Raw genomic sequence first — 21,489 nt, 5'->3', positions numbered from 1 at the left:
AATCCTGTTGGCCATGTTTTTCAACCAATCAAAACCATTTCCAACTCATACAAGAAATCATTGGGACCGTCTTCTGACCAAGTTTCATGAAGATCGGAAATAAATGTGTTAACAAGGTTTTACTCAAGCCATATAAGGAAAAATGCCCGCCCCCTGGCAGCCATTTTTTCAACCAACCAGAACTATTTAGGAACTGATTCAAGATATTATTGGTACAAATCTCACCAAATTTAATGAAGATTGGACAATAAATGTGGCTTCTAGAGTATTAACAAAGTTTTAATATAGCCATATAAGGAAAATTGCCCCCCCCCCCTTGCAGTCATGTTTTTCAAACAACCTGAACCAATTTCAAACTTGTCCAAGATTTTATTGGCAAAAATCTTCTGACCAGATTTCATGAAGATCGGACAATATCAGTAAATCTCGCCTCAAGTTTGTTACCAAGGCAGATGTTCAGACAGCACGACGCACAACGGACAAAAGGCGATCAAAAAAGCTCACCAAATCCTGAAAAGCAGAAAGTGTCACGCCAGATTGGTCTTTGCAGACTGAACAGGCTAATTTAGGAAAAAACTGAATGCATACGCATAATGCATAAGTCCAGTTTTCCCAGAACAAGTCTTTATTACAGTCGAAACTGACCTAACGGCCATCTGAATTTACCGGTCACCTGCAGACAACGGTCAGTCTGGAATCCCCCCGACGAAAAACACTCTATATAACACTTGAATTTAACGGCCACCTGACCATAACGGCCAACGGCCACTATATTCCACTCCGAAATTCATGTTTGACCTGAAATTAACGGTCACGCGTCAGTCGTCTCGAGTCGCAAAAATTAACAAGAGCACCGCCTTGCGGGTGCAGACCGCTCATCTATTTTCTTTTTAAAGGTGAAGGGACTCTCATTTTCAATCACAAAGAAGGGAGGGGTGGAGTGAAGAGGGGTGTATAGTGTGGGGTTGTGGACATTTATTACAATTATCTTCCAAAAAAGCGAAAAAAAAAAAAAAAAAAAAATCGGGGGCGGGGGGGGGGGGGTGGGGGGAAGGGCGATGGGGGGGGATTTTTTGGGTGCGATGGTTGGACGGTATTTCAAACATAACCGTTTAAAAAAAAAAATTGGGGGGGGGTTGGGGTATAGTGTGAGGGTGTGGTGGTAATTTGTGAGATGATCTTAAAAAAAAAAAAAAAAAAAAAAATTAAAAAAAAAAAATTTGGGGTGGGGTGGGGGTATAGTGTGAGGGTGTGGTGGTCATTTGTGAGATGATCTTAAAAAAACAAAATACGGGGGGGGGAGGTGGGGGGGAGGGGGGGGGAGGGCACGGGGGACGGTTTGGGTGGAGTCTATTGTGGTATGTCAGGTAAGAGTAGTTTCGTCAAAGTATCAATCAAATCTAATCATAAATAAAGAAGTTATGGCAATTTTAGCAAAATTTAATAATTTGACCTTGAGAGTCAAGGTCATTCAAAGGTCAAGGTAAAATTCAACTTGCCAGGTACAGTAACCTCATGATAGCATGAAAGTATTTGAAGTTTGAAAGCAATAGCCCTGATACTTAAGAAGTAAAGTGGATCGAAACACAAAATTTAACCATATATTAAAAGTTACTAAGTCAAAAAAGGGCCATAATTCCCTAACAATGACAACCAGAGTTATGCAATTTGTCCTTTTACTGTACTCTTATGATAGTTTTTGAGTGTTCCAAGTATGAAAGCAATATCTATGATACTTTAGGGGTAAAGTGGACCAAAACATAAATCTTAACCAAATTTTCAATTTTCTAAGTATAAAGGGCCCATGATTCCGTCCAAATGCCAGTCAGAGTTACATAACTTTGCCTGCACGGTCCCCTTATGATAGTTAATAAGTGTTGCAAGTATGAAAGCAATAGCTTTGATACTGTAGGAATAAAGTGGACCTAAACACAAAACTTAGTCAAATTTTCAATTTTCTTAGTATAAAAAGGGCACATAATTCTGTCAAAATGCCAGTCAGAGTTACATTACTTTGCCTGCACAGTCCCCTTATGAAAGTTAGTAAGTGTTGCAAGTATGAAAGCAATAGCTTTGATGCTTAAGGAATAAAATGGACCTAAACACAAAACTTAACCAAAATTTTCAATTTTCTAAGTATAAAAAGGGCACATAATTCTGTCAAAATGCATGTCAGAGTTATCTAACTTTGCCTGCCCAGTCCCCTCATGATAGTAAGTAAGTGTAACAAGTTTGAATGCAATAGCATTGATACTCACTGAGAAAAGTGGACCTAAACGCAAAACTTAACCAAAATTTTCAATTTTCTAAGTATAAAAAGGGCACATAATTCTGTCAAAATGCACGCCAGAGTTATCTAACTTTGCCTGCCCAGTCCCCTCATGATAGTAAGTAAGTGTACCAAGTTTGAATGCAATAGCATTGATACTTTCTGAGAAAAGTGGACCTAAACGCAAAACTTAACCGGACGCCAACGCCAACGCCGACGCCGACGCCAAGGTGATGACAATAGCTCATAATTTTTTTTCAAAAAATAGATGAGCTAAAAACACAGCACATTATTTGTCCGTCTTTTTTGCGTTTAAAGCGTCTGAAAGCGGTAATTGACTATGATATTATAAAAGCGGCCCGCTGCGAGTAACCAAATTATAAGGTGTTGAGAAGGTTTCTTTTGCGGGGATAATTGTGGGGGAATCTTCAAAAGAAAATATATCAGAGTTTATGACTTGTTGAAAGTAATTATCGCTTAATTAAATGACCGCTATTTCTTTGAATTAGAACGGTACAATTACACCGTACTATCGGTTTATGACACCGAATCCGCTTTTTAGACTTTTACGAACGTGACGTCAACGGAACGTGACAAGCTTTATTTACTGAATGAATGAGATGCATGAGTAAACAATTATACCAGCGTTGATAGTCATTGTTTAATTTAACAATATGAAATTAAATCAATCTAAAAGATATTATTCTCTATTATTCAATGTACACGCGTAAGTTAATGCTGTTATTAAAATGTTCTTAACATTGTGATCCGAATTCAACGGTCACCTGTGGACAACGGTCACTTTTATCATTTCCCTTGACTGACCGCTGAATTCAGGTTTGACTGTATATCAGTTTCAGACTGACATCTTAAATACCGTCTACTAACGCGCATTGGGTCATTGTTGACCTTAAATGGCCAAGTCACCCGGGGGTGACTAGAAGCCGATTCATGTCACCCAGGGCTGACTAGCATCGGCTTGAAGTCACCCCAGGGTGACATGAATCGGCTTGAAGACACCCTAGGATGACAGGAATCGGCATCTAGTCACCCACGGGTGACTTGTGGGCCATTTCAGGTCAACAATGACCCAATGAGCTCTAGTAACTTATCCGACCTAGGTTTCTTCTTTTATTATTGATTAGTTCTATACATGTATTCTATAATAACAAATTGCATATGGAGACAGACACAAACTGAGTACTTCATTTTAATCCAAAACATATTGCATGAGCTATTCTAACATACAACTAGATTTTTGTTCTTGATAACTGATATTAACAACTTACACAATTGTTCAACCACATAATTACGAACTAATAGTTTGCGCAGATTGAATAATGGTCGAACACAAGAATCACAGCATTCGTAAACAGAATGTGTAAACAGTAATTGTGAACCGCCATTTATTCTACTAATGTTCTAACAAGAAAATCTCAGTTTTCCCTAAAATAAGCAAACTTCATCAAGACTGTTCTTTCTGCCATTGTTCAGGAGTCAATGTTTTCATTGAGAATGCATGGATTTCTTTTAGCTCTGCCTCAAGCACTGTGTTTACTAGCCTGAAACAAAGAACACAAAACAAATTATAAATATTCAAGTTTTATTGAAAAATGTTTAATCATCATACACGCATGTAGTTTCCCATCTGAACAACCTACTAAACCCATGTAAACAAGCTACTGTAAAACCTCAGTCTATATGCCTCTTAATCCTACTTGTAATTTACACTAATGCAATTTACAACATACCTTACCGATTGTGGACTTTAAAAAAGCAGTAGCAATTCTTGTATCGAAACTGTCAATTACAGTTTTATAAATACTAGGGATGGCAACGGTTATTCGGTTAAGCGGTTATCCGTTTCTTAAGGAGGTTAACCGGTTACAATATTAATATTCGGTTACTCTTCAGAAAACACAATTTTTGGTTGAACGCAATAAATGCTCAAATCGTTAGTTTTGTTTTAATTCATTTCACTGTTTTTGCTAATCCGTTTATCTTATCGCAAATTATCGGCAATTACCACCCCGTGATGCCCCATGCGGATCAAAAGCGATTAGAGTTGTTAACTATCAGGGTGCAGCGGATTAATGAGCAGGTTTTATTGTGCCATTGTGATGACTAACATTGCTTGATAAAATCAACAAAGCTGGACACTGTGATTACACCCGATCACTGTTGTTTTAACAACTATTGCAAACTTAAACAACATAATAAAGAAATTGAGTATAAACAGGCCTTAACAACAGAGGTTAGGAAACCACTATGCCCATTGCAAAATATATTTATGCTAATTGACAATTGTTATTAATCAGCAAATCGTTAATGCACGTAATTCTTAAAGGATAATGAGTGTTTATAAAACACAACATTATTCAAATTCTGCACTAGCTTTAATTGGTCAATGTGTAGAACAATAATTATGTGTAAATGACATGAACGTAATATAATAACAGCAAAATATCACAGTTCACCGACAATGTCGGAAATGACTTTGAGAAGTGACTATGTATTGGATTCAAAATGTATGTTCCCAATTTAATGGACCAACACAGTTTGTAAAGAAACAGTATTTAATTGATAAAATGGTTTCAGTAATTAGGTTACAAGACGATTAACAAAATAGAGTATATTTGCATATACATGTAATTGTTTAGAAGTGTTTTTTTCATTTATGTGTCTATACGACAGTCGGTTAACCGGTTAACGGCTCGAATATCGAAATAGGTTAACCGGTTACGGATTTGCTTAGGTTTGCCATCCCTAATAAATACACATGTCTGTTTGCTAATACAATTTGATATATACAAAAGCATTTGCAAGAAACATGAAACAAATTTGTAATACAAATAAAGTCTCTACACATAAATTTGCCATTTATATGCTTTAATTAGTCATTTACATATGAAAGGGAATATCCGCCAGTCCATGCATGATGTTAAATGACATTCTCATTTTAACTACTGTCATATGCTTTCTGATACATGGTCTTTGCATTTTGCCTAGTTACATTTGCTTTGCAAACATTTCATCTCAATGTCGTATGTTGATAAGTTTATAATTACTTCACTTCGTGTGTGTCATTGCCAACTGCAGTTGAACTTGGAATTTGTATTAATGCTTATTCCAACGGCGTTCTTTGTTTAACTATGTGCATTTGGCTATGTTGCTACTAAATTTAACAAGCTGTTAATATTTTTGTGGATCTGTATTACTTCTTAAGTCGATTGCTAGTGCCTCTTTGATTAAGAATTAGTCTTCGGTTTTGCATACACCGCCATTATAAAGAGTTCACAATCCGAGAGGGGAACCAGTATTAAAAAACCTAATTCCAGCGCAAATTGCAGCGTAAATCTTAACATCAAAATCAAAATCTCCGGTATCAACCGTGATACATCGACTATTTCTGGAATCCTTCGTAAAAACCGGTGATAGAGTAAAGAACTTACCCGTCGACATAATACCTATTGTTTTGCTTGGATTCCCACTATCGACACCTTATTCCTGTTGTAAACGCTTGCAACGCTTTGAGAAAAATGATGCCGAGGTAAGTTCTACTTTTTGTAACTAGCTAAAGAAACTTCAGCGTACAGTTTATATAGTATTGACAGACCTGACAGACAGAGAGACAGACCGACAGGCCGAAAACAATATACCCCGATCATTCGATCCTGGGGCATAAAAATGAGTAACTATGCCACATGTTTAAATTTGAAAGGAGTGCATAAAGTGAATTAATCAGTCAAGTATTGTTTCTTTGTCCCTTTAACATGAATAAAAGACTTTGAAGAGATGAGTAAATTAGTCATGTTCTTGCGTAAGTGTGAATGCCATCAAAAATCCATATGTCTGCTGTGTTATTGCAGGTCCGGCTGTGTCCAATGTTGTTTGCCAAGGTTCTAAACATGCGTTAAGGGCGATGCTGATCTTCTAAAATGTTAAACCAAGGCCCTGGTGTCGTTTAGGGGGCTCCATCCAGCAATCACTCCAATGGTGGATTCAGGACACCCTTTATGCCCAAGGTGAGTGCATATCTTGTATGTGTGTTTGTTTTTAAAGTGTATTAGGTTTTGTCATGACAATGCGGCATTGTTGAGGATCTCTGGTCACCCAAGTAAGCATTCAATATACCACTGCAATATCAGAACATCCGCATCCAGCTATTCTTGTGAAAACAAAAATATTAAAATGCATCTATAGACTAGCCCTTAATCATTTTACGAACGATTCCTCTACTATTAGTGCATCTGATTTTAAATTTTCTTGTGTTTTTTTTTTTGTTTATTTTCCCTTTAATAGTATATTCTCATGCTCATGCAAAAATGGGTCTTATGACATATCAGCCCGGTGCTGTAGATATGCCTCTGCCACCCGTACACTCTGATTAGGGGTCATAATGTCCCCTTATGAGACCACGAAACCTTATATGACTTTATGGCTGACAGGTAGGCAGATGCACAGGCTGGTCTGCAGTTTTTCTGGTCGCATCTGTTGAAGTAAGATTCTAAGATTCATTCGCACGACAAGGCTCATAAACATTAATGTTCAACATTGAAGGACCTGGGTCTTGCTCAAAACGCAGTGATGGCAGTAAAGTGACCGACATCATATGGGTCTCTTTCTCATCAAATTTACAGCATCATGACTAATCACAGGTTTGGTGGAAAAGACTTCTCATCTGCTTTTAAATTATTGCTTGATTAGAACAAGCAAAAGACATGATAAATAACTATGTACTATTATATTTACCTAAATGTATATACTAAAAATCATGTAAATACATGAATGAACGTTTATTAGAAAACTATTGTTAATGATTCAAGAAATTTGAAAAATGATTTTAAAATGAAGTTTTTTTATAGATAATACAAGATTTTTTACACTTGAGGTAATGATTTTGTAAAAATAAACAACAAAAAACCAACCTTTTCTTAGATATAACTTAAAATATAATGGTTGATATTTACCTGGTGGAATATGTTTTTTGTTATAAAAAGCTTTTGCTCAGCCAGAAATGTCTTAGATAAAAATAATATTTTTATGTAATTTTCACACTGTATAAAGGGTGTTTCAGCAGATAACCAGAAATCAGATTGCATGTCACCAATTGTTTCATCAGTATGAGTTTGTGTTTATTTTGTATGTACCAATATATTTTGAAGGAGTCAAAGAGGTACTGTAATTTTCTATCTTTATGACTAAAAAACGTGCATTTTAAGAAAGAGCTTTCTATGACAGTGCCTCTTCAAAAGTCAACATTTTGTTTCCATGATAGGTTGTGTTTTGAAATAGCATTTAAAATACTTGTACCTTTTAAAAGATGCAAATGGGAATGATGTTTATGGTAGTTGTTGTTGAAATCAATATGTATGAATTGCTATGAATAGAATAGTGAGAACTGTATGTGCTTCTTTAGTATGGTATTGTTTATAAAACATACCAGTTTAATTTATCATATAGTGTTAGTAGCCTTTTAAAGTTTAAATGAAATGCCAATTGTGTTGTTGTTTTGGAAAGATGATTGCGTCTTGTTGTAAATAATGAATATTTTTTTTATTTGAACAATTATGAGATTTTCAATAAATTGCTGCTCTTCATTGGATCTATTTTTTAATAGTGCATTGCTTTAACATTTGAGTCTGGCTCTGGGAAAATTGGACTCAATGCATGTGCTCAAAATGTTTTCTCAGATTAGCCTGTACCATCAGCACAGGCTTATCAGGGACAACACTTTCCGCCGGAGACTTTGATTATTGAACAATTCCATTTAGCGAAAATGTCATCGCTGATTTGCCCTGATTAACACTTGAACATGCATTAAGACCCATTTTCCCAGACCGTGGCTCAATTATGTTGTTGCTGTGTGTCTTGTTAGGACTGTGGATGAAGCCATCCATGATGAAATAGCGTGTCAACATAATCTAAATACTGAATAATCTTTTTTACAATTTTATTAGGAAATATATGTATTACATGGCATACTGGTTAAATAAATATTAGGATGAAACACATATTACATAAACATCATCTGAAAACAAAATGATCACTCTAGTCCTGTTGCTAGTGTATCCCACGAATACTGCTTATGACTAGACATATGCAACTTGAACATGATCATACAAGTGTTTTCAAAACAATCTATACACTGGTGCAATGTAAGTTAAAAACCTACATATACATGTGTGATTGCACTACTGTCTGGTTATATGTAAATGCCTGGATGAACAATAAATAAACTGATTTATATTTGTTTATTACATATACTTCATTATGGTTTTATAATTTGTGTAAAATAAATGCATAAAATCACCAAGAAATTAATACCCATAATTTTGTTTGCCAAACTTTTTTTACACATGTTAACTTCTTTCATGTAAAAGAAGTAATATATATGGAAAACATTTTTGGTATCAAATTATATTGTTGCTAGTGTTCACCTTTTCCTTATAAAAGACAAAGAATAAGTGTGGAAAAGCACATAATCTCATTAAATGCTAGAATTCAGGGTCCTGTCTTAACAAAGATCTTATGACACTTTTTGGTTATAACTGAATATTCAGCTTACAATAAATAGGCATTTAGAATCTGTAAGATCCTAAAATAAAGGGCATGTAAGTATTGAAATGATATAAATACAATTGACCCTTGCTCTGGGAAAATGGGGTTTAATGCATGTTCCTAAAGTGTTGTCGCAGATTAACTTGTATGGTCCGCACAGGCTAATCAGGGAAGACACTTTCTGGTTTTATGAGATTTTTAGTTCAAAGAAAGTATTTTGAAAAAGAAAATCCAGTCTAGGCCGAAAGTGTTGTCCCAGATAAGCATTTGTGAACCACATAAGCTAATCTGGGACGACACTTCACACACATGCATAAAGTCAATTTCCCCAGAACGCGGCTCAATTTGATTGAATACATGTACCAGGTCTACTTAACCTAGGCTGTTCACTGCAAACAAATTATAACTAATGTCTAAATGCCAGCACAACAAAATAGAAAGGCAAGTCATTTTTACTAAAAAACTACACCATTGAAATCTAGCAAGAACATATCTGCTTACCAATCTACAAGATGTGTGAAAAAGATGCTTGTAAAATCATTGCAAGATAAGTAAAATCATGTGAAATAAATCAATTTCTCCAATAATATGTTGAGCTTAAGCATGCCAAATGCTCAAATGGCAAACAACAAATTGCTGCATGATTGAATAAACAGTTCAATATGTTCCAACTAGCAAAATATTTCTTATTAAGATTGGCCTTATTTTTTGTAATCTTAATAAAATACCATTTTAGATATTGGATACAGAGTATCCAATTCTTAGCAATAAAACACATAACACACTCTATTATCATAAATATCAGAACATTTAGACTGGTCCCTGAAGGTTTTTCTTAAGATGCTTGTAGCTCCAGTTTATCTGATTCACCTTTGTGCTGGTGTCTCTCCCTGGTAACCTTGGTGTCTCTCCCTGGTAACGTTTAGCTCCTTCAACAGGTGGTCATTAGTTGTAACCAGGAACCTGCATTTACAGTAGGGAAGTGAATGCAACACATATGTCTTGTTTAGGATGATATCATTTAATATTAAGCTTAATTTATGCAAGAGCTTAGGCCTTATTATGAAACGTTAAGTATATGCAATTGTATAACTGATAACGTTTTATAGTTATTTACCTTGGATTTAAAGGCAAACAAACATTTTAATTCTATAACTGATACCAGCAGAGTTACTGGTATAACCTGTGCATTTTGAACCGGACTCAACTTGATACACATGTTAATTTGTATACAGTACTTATAAGTGCCGTGTTGTGGAATCTGATTTTCTGTATTGCAGCGATGTCTTTCCCCAATTGGAAAATTACGGGTACACTTGGGAATTATTTTTTTAAATTCAGTGTTTGAAATATCCTAAACTATGGAACTCATTCCATAAACCTTTTAAGAGTTAGCTGCTTAAGCATTTTTCCTAATCATTAATTATGTAGGGAGTTTCAAGAACAAATTGAAAGTACAGAAAGGTCTTGTATCCCCGTACATATCTTCGATGTTGTTATATTTTCAGCCTTCAGAGGCTGATGGCGGTATTGTGTTTTTTTTATTTTTTGTTTTTAATGAAAATTCAATACTGCTCCAGCAGCTGGAGTTTCACTTCTTTATATTGCATTTCACAACAGTTTGATGTGTGCTGGGTGGATGCAGTAGCGTGTATCCCCGTACATATCTTCGATGTTGTTATATTTTCAGCCTTCAGAGGCTGGTGGCGGTATTGTGTTTTTTTTATTTTTTGTTTTTAATGAAAATTCAATACTGCTCCAGCAGCTGGAGTTTCACTTCTTTATATTGTAAACAATAATTAGGAAGTATTCAATAATAAATGACTTCTTTAAGTTTGCACAGTAAAATAAAATGTATATGCATGAATATTATGAAACAATAGAAATCTTTATATTAAAAAAGAATTAGTGTGGTATAGACTGTAGTTCCAAAATATCTAGCACAGGCCTCTTTAGTGATGCCTACCTGATTACACCTGGATGTAATAGTCCAGTGCTGACATTGCCACAGTGCCTGTAATTGCATGTCCATGCCTCCTTCTTTTACTGTCGGGTGCAAAAATTGCCTTTGCAGCACTAGTTCTACTGACAGAGGTTACTGGTGCAGGTGCTGGTATTGTGTACTCCTGTCACTTGTGTTGACATTCAACAAATCTGCTGCCTGCCTTAAAAGAGCAGCTGCTCTTTGCTGTTGGCTCATATCTGCAAATGTATTCATGTACATTATTTTTTATCTATAAAAACAAGTCACCATTATGTAGTATAATCATAGATTCGAGAGAAAATATTACACTTGCTGATCTAAGTTTCTATACATTTTTCACAGAAATATGATCTTATCTGCTTTGATCATCTTTATGTGAAATCTTCACCCCCCCCCCCCCCCATTATCCTACATGTACTAACATCTTGATGTGTTTGTTTGTATGGTGTTTTTGCCCGTGTATTTAACTTACATTAAGGCAAAGATTCACTTTATTATGCTTCCTGGGTTTCACCAGTACTAGGCTAGGGCTCTGCAGTCTTGCCAGAGGAAACTCCCATGAAAAAAATCAGCATCCCACGTGAGGATCGAACCCAGGACCCCTGAGTTCAGCGATTTTCTTTGTCCAATTGGGAAAAGTACCCGTACCGGTCCAATTGGGAAAATCGAGTAGTGAAAACCTCAAAATTGGGAAAAAGAGAGTCGTGAAAACCTCAAATTGGGAAATTGGTTTATTTGATTTTTTGCTCCCAAATACTTTGAAATTGAAAACTAAGTGTTTTCAAACTGTCAATATTATATTTACCTAGAATAAAGCCATATAGCTGCAAAGGGAAACTAACTAAATGATGCATTTTCCAAAACCAAAACAAATTTTTTTTTTTTTTTTTTTTTACCTTAAATTGGGAATTTTTGGGACAGCAATTGGGAAATTTGTAGTTTTTTCGTAATTGGGAAAGTGCCGTTTACCGGTACTTTATAAAGAAGGAAAACAATCGCTGGAGTTACAGACCATAAACATTAACTGGGTCACTGAGCTACACATTATAGATGTAAAGAAAAATAAGATCGATCTACCATTAAAGTCTATACAAGAAAAATCTTCATTAAATGTGTCTGTTTGAAGACACCTGTTAGGTTACTGTTCAACACATACTGTGATCAACTCAAACCCATTTTGGTCAACTTATACCTGTTTTTGGTCAACTTGTACCTATCCAAAGCCATCTAGTACCCAATATACAGAAACAGGTGTAAGATGGTCAACATATATTGATAATAGTATAAAACAGTATCCGAAATATAAACATTTGAAATGAAAAAGAGAAACCATTTAATTTCAGAAAACATAATTATTTTTGTTCGTAAATGAGGTAACTGTGCATACTTATTTTCTTACATTGCTTTCCATTTTAATTAGCTCTTTGTATGAATTTCCATGCCGTATTGGGGATAAACTAGATAAAAACAATTAAAAAGAATCATTTGAATAAGATACAATTTTACCAACCTAGGTATCAACCGATTTGATTAGATAAATGACAGTGTTGCGAAGATATGCGATGAAAACAGAATGAAATTAATAGTTAAATTCAAACAAGCCAACAGTTAGACGCTTTGATCATCGTAACCCACTTTCGTTACAACAATACTATGGGACGTTTGACGTGTTTACAAATGAAAACAAGTTTACGTCCATTAACTTCAAAATTGACCTTATATTTAATCACAAACCAAATGACAACTCATCGTTGGAAATGGGGACTACAATCGTATGCAATTTACCTAATAAACAAGTACACTAAACAAGTAACCTTTACCTTAATAAGAACAGTGGAAAATACGTTCAAAACGACGCGGTAGAGTAATTCATCTGGTAGATATATAATACAACACCGTTCTAAATATTAACCTTTTACGAAAACTACCGTAAACGATCGACAACTCTGGTTCTCCATCGTGTATGAATTCAGTATTACTAATGCATTCGTCTTAATGCATTCGGCATTCGGCTTACTTCATGTGAACTGCCGCCTTGTGCTTATTATTTCGCTTAGTAGAACTTACAAAAAATGCCATTTTCTAGCAATACTAAGTATTGAAATGATAATATTTCAGCAACAAGAAGATAGCCACATGTACCATTTAACAGAAATAATTCATTTGTCATTTACTCAAGATAATACATGATTAACATACATCAAGTAAACATTAAAAAGAAGTATGCAAGCAATATTTCACTAACTGATAGAAACAAGCATAAAGACGTAAGGAAGACGCAGTTATTTTGTAACAAATAAAATAAAGCAAAATGTAATTTTAATTTAGCAGTATGCAATTGTCATTTAGCAGTATGCAATTGTCAATTAGCAATATGTAATTGTCATTTGGCAACATGAATGGACTGGCGGATATTCCCTTCCATATTTACATAAATCTTTTATAATTGATACTTAATGAATTACTTTTAATATAAAACAGCAAGAAAACATACGATTTATCATGAGTCTACTATACTTAATTTATATCAAATTGATTAATCTAAATAATATTCTGATTATATTATATTTTTTAATTTGTAGACCATAACTGAAATCTTTGATTCACCTGTGTCTTTGCAATAATGGCTTTCCTTCAAACTGGGGTGAGACTATCACTGCTTGGAATTTAGATCCACAGCCATCAGACGTATCAACTATTTTCTGAAATTAAAGCTTATAATGCAATCATTGATTTTAATATACAGAAAATAAATTAATATACTTTACATTCTTAAAATCGCATTTATCTCTCAGGGGACTTCATTTACTGGAAATATAACCATTCCCAAATGGATTGATTGATTGCTCTAAGGAATGTCAGCAACTGACATTGAATAACATGTATTATAAAACAGGAGGGCCAGAGGCAAACAGTCCCTCATCTGAGACTTCTGGGAACTGAACTGCTCTCAGCAAGTTTTCAGATGTTTCTACAACCATTGTCAAACTTGTTGAAAATATCAGCTAGAGAGTTAAGGTTTTACAATAGCCATATTATAAAAATTGTCCATCCCCCTGGTGACCATGTTTTTCAACTGAGGGATTTTATTTTTCTGATTCTCTCTCAAGATATAATTAGAACACATGTTCTGTCCAAGTTTCGTGGAGATTGGGCTAAAAATGTGCCTTCTAAAGTGATAATAAGGTTTAACAATAAGAATGAAAAATGCCCCCCCCTAGTGGCCTTTTTTTTTCGACCAACTTTAAACATTCTCAAACTAAGCTGAGCTTTCATTAAAACAAATGTTCTGACCAAGTTTCATAAAGACTGGACTATAAATGTGACTTCTAGAGAGTCCTGATATCATTAGAAAATGTTCTGACTTAGTTTCATAAAGATTTAAATAAAAATTCTACTTCTAGACAGCTGACAAGGTTTTACTATAGCCATATAAGGAAAAATGGCACGTCCCCTGGCGGCCATATTTTTCTACAAATCATTACCATTGATTACCATTGTTGGTACCGTTTCTTAACTCAGTGAAGCTATCATAAGAACAAATGTTCTGACCAAGTTTAATAAAAATTGCACTATAAATGTGATTTCTAGGGTGTTTACAAGGTTTCACTATAGCCATATTAGGAAAAAAGTCCTGCCCCCTGGCAGCCATGTTTTTCAACATACTGGAACTTTTTTCGAACTTATCCAAGATATCATTACAACAAATGTTCTGACCAAGTTCCATAAAGATTTGACAACAAAAATGTGACTTTAAGAGTGTTAACAATGTTTTACTATTATATAGCCATAAAAGGAAAACTGCCCGGTTCCCTGGCGACCATGTTTTTCTACTAACAGGAACCATTTTATAACTTGTCAGTGGTTTTTTTTCACCGTTTTGGGAATGGGTCCGGGTCCCTTTGGATTGGGAAAATTCGCGTCATTTTGACTAATATTGGGAAATAAGTTTTGTTGTTGTTTTGCTAAAAAATGCTTCAAAATTGAGGATACAAGTGTGTCCAGTATTATTCCTACTAAGGTTGAACTTATATGGAGATAAACAAAATATTGAGATAAAAAAAAAATTGGGGGGGGGGGAACCTTCCATTGGGAATTTTTAGCTCCCATTTGGTAAAAACATATACTTTTTTCCATTAGGATTGGGTCGCGTTACCGGACCCAATCTTGAATGAAAAACGCACTGCTTGTCAGATATCGTTCGGACAAATAACCTAATCAAGTTTTATAAACATTGGACAATAAAATATGGCCTCTAGAGTGTTCTATGGTTTTAAAATTTCCAATAAGGAAAAATGCCCCGCCCCTTGGCAGCCATGTTTTTCAACTAACGGAATCTTTAGTCTATTTTAAAGTGACCTTTCACAGATTTAAGCATGTCTTGAAGATTGCTATTAAATGCTTTAAATTTAAACATTGAAACTTAATAGCTCCAGTTAAAACAAGGGACAAAATTGTCACAAAACCAGGTTTTCAACTCAAATTGTGACCTTGACCTTGGAGATATTGACATAATTCTTTCGCATGACACACCGTCAAATGATGGTAAACAAATGTGCCAAATGATTATAAAATCTCACAATGATTTATGGCAAGCACAAGTTCATTTATGGACATTTTTGGCCTTTGCACAAAAAGTGTGACCTTGACCTTGGAGATATTGACGTAATTCTTTCGCGAGACACACTGTTCAATGATGTTGAACAAACGTGCCAAATGATTTTAAAATCTGACAATGAACGACATAGTTATGGCCCGGACAAGCTTGTTCCGTCCGCCCGCCCGCCAACATTCGCCAATCTAAGAACCAGTTTTTTCCTTTGGAAAATCTGGTTAAAAATAAAAATAACATTACAGAAAAAAAGTCATGCCCAACTGGGCTCGAACCTATGACCATTGGAGAAAAAAAAAACCACTTATACCACTCTGCCATTCATGCTCATATAGCAAGTGGTATATTTTTAACGTTATTTAAGCAATATATAAAGTGTAGCAGAATATAACAATAACAACAGATGAGTCTCCAAATTATTCTAGTTGCAATAAGATGACTCCCAGCTATTAGGTATGAACTCATAAAAGCTCAGAGCATTCAAGAATTAGACAAATTATTCAATCATTTAGCGTTTGAATGCTTTATTATTAAACTGTTTTCTTGCAAATATCATTCTTTAAACTAAAATTTGTGAATCTGAAACTTTTTTTTCAATTATTGTCAATTAACCAAAATGTAAAAAGGTTCCTTATAAGACTAGTTGCAATAATTCAATTCTCAGGTTTAAAACCCCATAGCCGCCATAGCAAAAATATCAAAACGTTTATTCGGCCTATTACTAGACTTGTCTTTTATGACATTTTTCAATACCTCTGCTACACATTAAACTGTATGTTAAACATTCATGGACATTTATTTTAGCACTTACAGTACCTAGTAATATTAGTACTTGTATTGTTTGTACAGAAACTAGTCAAACTTGTTGACGCTCTCAAATATAAAGCTACTTTTTATATAGGTAATATTTGGAGCTAAGAATTTAGCCCATATAAAAAGTATCTCTAAATTCTTTGCGCGTCTTTGCCCTATTGCCCTTAACATATAAGGGTTTATTACTAAACCCACTTTTAAATATTGTTTTAATGCCACTCTGGGGGGACCTTTCTTCTCCATAGCCCAATCCTCCTTAAGTTCCATACAGACAGGGTCTTATGTTGGAGCATTACGGCTATATTCCCTGTCTGCAAGTGTTCAACATTGAGCCACACACATAAGCTTGTACTCATTACTTTTTTAACAACTCAATACTCAATTGCAATATTAATATATAATTGAGAGTTACACTCCCTATGTGTTATTATATATTGTCTTTTTTTCCTTCCCTTCTCATATAATTGCATTTACACATGCAGCTCCACTCTACATTTGAGAGCTGTTAAATCAGGCTCTGGCATCCCTATTAATTAATGTTCATAGATATAAACATATCCCTCCTATGACTAGATCTTGTTGTGTGGCATTTAGTTTAAACTTTAATTATACACATAAAAATGGTACTTGACTATGTATGTAAACATATTGTGGCAATGTTCAACCACTTTGTGATCTGGAAAACCCTCAAATATTATTATTTTGTTACACAAACATATTACACATCTGTGTGTCCCTTTTTCTATAAGTATTATATTAAAATAGTCCTATTTGGATTCAAACATTTAGAACACAGATCACAAAGTTTAAAGACTCCAACAAACCCATTGCAGTATATACTGAACAGTGGGTCTGGTAATGATGATGCCACATACAACAGTATGTGTTTTCACCATCTTTACTTATAAAAATTGGGCTATTCTTTCTCTCTCCTCCTTAAAAACAATACAAACAATAACATACAATAACAACATCATATTAATGATAATAATTAATAATAAGTACAGTAACAAAACATAGTAATCTAATACTTTAAACAACTCCAAGTTCTTTTGGATTAATTCATCCTTTTCTTTCATTTATATTTTTGCATATAAACTATTATTGTTTACTTTTTCTTAAAGTACATCGTCAGCCGTGGGAAAATCTATTTTTAAACGGATTGACCTACTTTCAATCCTTAATAATAAATTTCGGCCAATCCGCGCCAGCTTTTTAAAAGTACATCAACCAATAAAAACGCCGCTTTTTAAACAGCGTTAGGCCCATCCATTGTAAAGCACTGCATCTTTACAACGCTTCTTATAAATGTTAGATATTTTTAAACCTATAGATTTTTATTAAGGCACCGCACCAACACTGCAAAGTTTTATATTTATACCAATGGTACAGCCCAGTAAAATCGGGCTGTCCATTTTATGGCCGTTTTCGGCTTTTTTATGCAGAGTTCTATGTTAAGCAGTGTGCTCGGGCAATGGTTTTTAACCGAAGTCCCGAGGGTAAATAACCCCATTAGTCAGTTTGCGCGTCTTATAAATGAGACTATACAGAAACATATCACTGTGTCCGAATGCGAATTATCCGAACAACACACACTTTGGGAAGTCTGAATGATTAACGTCTTTGAGAAAGAAAAACAAGTGAGGTTGTAAACATTACCAAGTGTGAAGCCTGTAATTCAGCTTTAAGTTTTTCTTCCAGTTGTTGCGATGTAATTGGCATCTTCAGATTAATTTGATGGCCGAATTACGTGGTTACAATACACTTAATATGTTTGTTCCCACTCTGGATCAGCAGACGATTTATGGCACATACTAAAAGGCGGATAAAAGACCGGGTGATATAGGGTATATAGTAAAGAGCGGATAATATAGACAAAGGAAACAGCGGATGAAATATACAAAGAAGGAAACTGCGGACAATATGAATAAATAATAAATCTGCGGATGATATATACAAAGAAGGGATTTGCGGATAATATATACAAAGAACGAAACTGCGGATTATATGTACAAAGAAGGAAACTGCGGATAATATATAGAAATAAGGACCATTAAATAAATAATAATGATCTGATGCAAATAAAGAAGTAAGCTGCGGATAATGTGTACAAAACTATCACTATAGAAATGCACTTAAAATAATTAATAATGATCTGATGCAAATAAGGAATGAAGCTGCGGATAATGTGTACAAAACTATTACTATAAAATGAACTTACCGATTTCTGGCACAATTGCTTGTAAAATTCCAGGTGACCGCGCATGAAATCTTTCACTTTAAATCCAGGGTATGGGAACAATGGGCACAAAGTGCTCGACTTAAGATACTTAGTCTGTGAATGTCCAATTATCATGGCCATAATGACGCTATTTCTGCACACACACACACACAAAAACACACGCTTTAATAATAATTATTTATTACGAAAAAACACTGTGTAATGCTCACTATACTGTAGATATGCTGTAAAGGTTTGTAAAAATGCTGGATGATTTTGAAACATATATACGCAGTCGACATTTACTCTATCATTACAGCTGGTAAAAGGTGTGACATGTGGCTTTGATCATACACTTGTTAATGTAAATTAAAGGTACAACTGACTGACGATCATTACAGTTTGATAAAGGTGTGACCTGTGGCTTTGATCATATACTTGTTAGTGGAACTTAAACGGTACAACTTACTGACAATCATTACTGTTTGTTAAAGGTGTGATATGCGGCTTTAATCATAAAATTGTTATTGAAAATTAAAGGTAAAACTGTCAATCATTATAGCAGATCACAAATCCAAGTATCAATCTGTGAATAATTACAAACGTTTAACAGACATGGTACCTTAACAACATAATTAAAGTTGATATGTTGAGTATTTGTCTACAGTTGCTTCTAAACAAATTAATTGTTCCTTACTTATTAACTGGTAAGTTGTAAGACTTGGATGATCAAACAAAATTATCAATAAGCCATGCATTTTGGTGGAAATGTGAGAAAACATCGAATTAATTAATTCATTTATAAGTGAGCATATGAATTGCGATTACATCGACATATTGTGAATGTCGGTTTTTTTACTTAATTAGAACGGAAACAAACAAAAATTAAAACAACGACAAATATATTATACTTTTTTTTATTTCATGAAGTTTACATATTCATATTTGCTGCACATAATACAAACAGCATTTATGAACTTTTACTTGCATGTGCAATTAGTGAAGATGTCATTAGAAAATATTTCATTTGAAATTTGTTAAGTTTAATATTTACGTTATCTCATTCATATATTGGTAAAACCGTTATGCTACGCTTTAATGATCTGGGTGACTTGTTCTCAAGATTATTATCAGCTTATCAACAATTAGTTTAAAATAACATGCCAGTTTTTTGTGTACTAGGAGCAATCGATAATCGATAATGCGCTAAATAGCTTCAGTAAGGACACTAAGGGTGCGTATAAATGATAACAATAGGGAGTCTTAACAGTTGTTGTTTACTTTTTCCAGAAAAAAGATAGACACATATATATATATATATTATGATGCTTTTGTGGATAAAAATGTAATTCATTTTATAAATCTAACCTTACTGATGTGTTTATTACCAATAAAGTAATGTCTTCTATTAAAATTGGATGTGCAATAAAACTTGGTTTTCCAAAAATTAATAATCTTATCATCCTTTTTCATTGAATCATAGCCAAACATATTTTAAATACTAATTCTTGTTAGCCAGTAACACCATTCAGTGTAATATGGTATATTGTCTGTCCATTATCATGTCCACAGTTTCCTTATTTGTTCATATCATCCGCAGATTCATAATGTCCGTAAATTTAAAAATTATTCATATATCCGCAAATCCCTTCTGTGTATATATCATCCGCTGTTTCCTTCTTTGTTCATATCATCCGCTCTCTCCGATAATCCTTCTTTGACTATATTATCTGCTCTTTAATATATACCCTATATCATATATATCATCCGCAGATTCCTTCTTTGTATATATCATCCGCAGTTTCCTTCTTTGTTCATATCATCCGCTCTTTCCGATAATCCTTCTTTGACTATATTATCCGCTCTTTACTATATACACTATATCAAATATATCATCCGCAGATTCCTTCTTTGTATATATCATCCGCAGTTTCCTTCTTTGTTCATATCATCCGCTCTTTCCGATAATCCTTCTTTGTCTATATTATCCGCTCTTTACTATATACCCTATATCATACACCCTATATCATATGTATATTATGATGCTTTTGTGGATAAAAATGTAATTCATTTTATAAATCTAACATTACTGATGTGTTTATTATCAATAAACTAATGTCTTCTATTAAAATTGGATGTGCAATAAAACTTGGTTTTCCAAAAATTAATAATCTTATCATCCTTTTTCATTGAATCATAGCCAAACATATTTTAAATACTAATTCTTGTTAGCCAGTCACACCATTCAGTGTACTATGGTATATTGCCGTCTTAGTTTATCATATCATCCGCTGTTTCCTTCTTTGTTCATATCATCCGCTCTTTCCGATAATCCTTCTTTGTCTATATTATCCGCTCTTTACAGATTTTTTTGGCGGCTGATCGCAAAATTTTGATTTATTAATTATTCATATTATCCGCAGTTTCCTTCTTTGTATATTTCATCCGCTGTTTCCTTCTTTGTTCATATCATCCGTTCTTTCCGATAATCCTTCTTTGTCTATATTATCCGCTCTTTACAGATTTTTTTGGCGGCTGATCCGCTGTTTCCTTCTTTGTTCATATCATCCGCTCTTTCCGATAATCCTTCTTTGTCTATATTATCCGCTCTTTACAGATTTTTTTGGCGGCTGATCGCAAAATTTTGCGCTCGGCCGCCATTGGTGCGTTATACTTTGTACACTTATACTAAGATTAGCAGACTTTATATATCATCCGCAGTTTCGTTCTTTGTATATATCATCCGCAGATTTATTAATTATTCATATTATCCGCAGTTTTCTTCTTTGTATATATCATCCGCAGTTTCGTTCTTTGTATATATTATCCGCAGATTTATTAATTATTCATATTATCCGCAGTTTCCTTCTTGGTATATATCATCCGCAGTTTCGTTCTTTGTATATATCATCCGCAGATTTATTAATTATTCATATTATCCGAAGTTTCCTTCTTTGTACATATCATCCGCAGTTTCGTTCTTTGTATATATTATCCGCAAATGCCTTCTTTGTATATATCATCCGCAG

The 21,489-nt window shown here is 34.2% G+C and overlaps 1 protein-coding gene and 1 long non-coding RNA gene across 2 annotated transcripts; both read right to left on the bottom strand.

The window, feature by feature from the left end:
- Nucleotides 1–3,466: 3,466 nt before the first annotated feature.
- Nucleotides 3,467–18,048, bottom strand: LOC127832901 (bolA-like protein 2). Its single transcript, XM_052358355.1, has 3 exons — nucleotides 17,899–18,048; nucleotides 13,422–13,516; nucleotides 3,467–3,831 (listed from the first exon to the last, which is right to left on the bottom strand). The coding sequence occupies exons 1-3, from the start codon at nucleotides 17,959–17,961 to the stop codon at nucleotides 3,735–3,737; spliced, it is 255 nt and encodes an 84-aa protein (XP_052214315.1). The 5' UTR covers nucleotides 17,962–18,048; the 3' UTR covers nucleotides 3,467–3,734.
- Nucleotides 8,206–11,687, bottom strand: LOC127832917 (uncharacterized). The gene is made up of 2 exons (XR_008027251.1): nucleotides 10,797–11,687; nucleotides 8,206–9,793 (listed from the first exon to the last, which is right to left on the bottom strand). It is a non-coding gene; the product is annotated as an uncharacterized LOC127832917 (long non-coding RNA).
- Nucleotides 18,049–21,489: the final 3,441 nt, after the last annotated feature.

Source organism: Dreissena polymorpha, chromosome 1 (genome assembly GCF_020536995.1).
Source record: "Dreissena polymorpha isolate Duluth1 chromosome 1, UMN_Dpol_1.0, whole genome shotgun sequence".
NCBI lineage: Eukaryota > Metazoa > Mollusca > Bivalvia > Myida > Dreissenidae > Dreissena > Dreissena polymorpha.
This window is presented reverse-complemented; position numbering and strand designations above follow the sequence as displayed.